This window comes from Phytophthora parasitica (assembly GCF_000247585.1).
Source record: "Phytophthora parasitica INRA-310 unplaced genomic scaffold supercont2.435, whole genome shotgun sequence".
Classification (NCBI taxonomy): Eukaryota; Oomycota; class Peronosporomycetes; order Peronosporales; family Peronosporaceae; genus Phytophthora; species Phytophthora nicotianae.
Window position 1 is genome coordinate 4,124 of NW_008649421.1, and position 1,324 is coordinate 5,447.

Genomic DNA, 1,324 nt, shown 5'->3' on the forward strand with positions numbered 1-1,324 from the left:
TGCAAACTTTGCACCGAAGGAAGATGAGTCCCCGATCAACTCGGACGCGGTGTCCGAGTTCCTGCTTCGTCGACAAGCCATCACACGATTCGTACGTGATGCCCTACAGACAGCGGTCGACAAGCAGAAGGAGTACGCTGACAGACGGGGTCGGAAGAACACATCGCGCTTCCGACGAGGCGATCGAGTCTTGCTGTCCACGGATGGCATTAAATCAGCTGCTGTGACGAACTTGGGTGCTAATAAGTTAGCCCCTCGTTATATCGGACCATTTAAAGTGACGCAAGTGATTGGAGACGCTTACATGCTGGATATACCTAAGGCAATGCGCTTGCACCCGACGTTCTACGTCGGACGCCTCAAGCCGTACTACCCCGCTACGATTCCGTCCGACGCTCACCCTCACCAGGTGCTGGCGCGTAATCCGATCGCCCAGCATGACGACGCTGCCGCCGAGAAAGCAAGAGGCCTCCCTCCTCTCCGCTGCCCGAGGCCCACCGCACCTGTTCAAACTGAGAAGCGAGCCTCTCAGCCACGTATGCGCGCTGATCAGCAACCTCCGCAAGCTGTCGAGCCTCCAGTGCATCGTCTCTCGCCTGATCGGCCTCCCGACGCATCAGGCGATACTGGTCGATCGTCAAACGCTCCACTGCGCCGCTCTCCTCGACTCCACGAGAATAAACCGAATCACGAAGCCCGCTATCGACGAGACCCGCCGCCACCACTAGTTGATGCGGCGGGTAACGAACGCTTGATCGTGGAGAGACTTGTCGACCACAATGTGCGTCGTGGTCGTGCCCGTCGTAGCGAAAAACATTATCGTGTCCGCAGGCTTGGCCACTCTCCCACTGGTGACACGTGGGAGGCACGTAGTCGCCTGCTTGAAGACGTTCCCGACGTGGTGAACGACTACGAGGCCTCGCTCGTGACCGCGAGCGTGACTGCTGTCGCTGTGAATGACTACGATCCCGAGAACGACTTCGGCTGCGCGGATGCCAACGTTGATGTGATCCCCTGCGGTGAAGTGTGTTGCGTATCTCCGCCTGCTCCAGCTGCGACCGCGATCGGTCGTAGGGACCGACTGCTTGCCGCTCTACCTCGCTCAGTGGCCAGAGCTCCAGTTGATGCTCCCATTCAGCGCGAGTCGGTCGATCCCGAGTCTCAGAGCAGTTCGCACAGCCTTCCACAAGGTGCACGTAGCCGATTCGCCACTCGCGCTGTACACACGCTCCCGCAACTCGCCAATAGCATGGTTGCTCCTATTGCCCTCGCGGTCTTCGAGCCAGGATGTGAAGGACAGGCCTTCACGTCGCGCGGCGTTCCA

General features: G+C 59.4%; 1 protein-coding gene across 1 annotated transcript; it reads left to right on the forward strand.

Moving 5' to 3' along the window:
• Window positions 1-304: 304 nt before the first annotated feature.
• Window positions 305-1,318, forward strand: PPTG_20296 (hypothetical protein; the record flags this gene model as incomplete). The annotated part of the gene is made up of 1 exon (XM_008919018.1): window positions 305-1,318. A coding segment is annotated over one exon (1,014 nt), but the record flags the coding sequence as incomplete, so codon positions are not given.
• Between the last annotated feature and the right edge of the window lie 6 nt (window positions 1,319-1,324).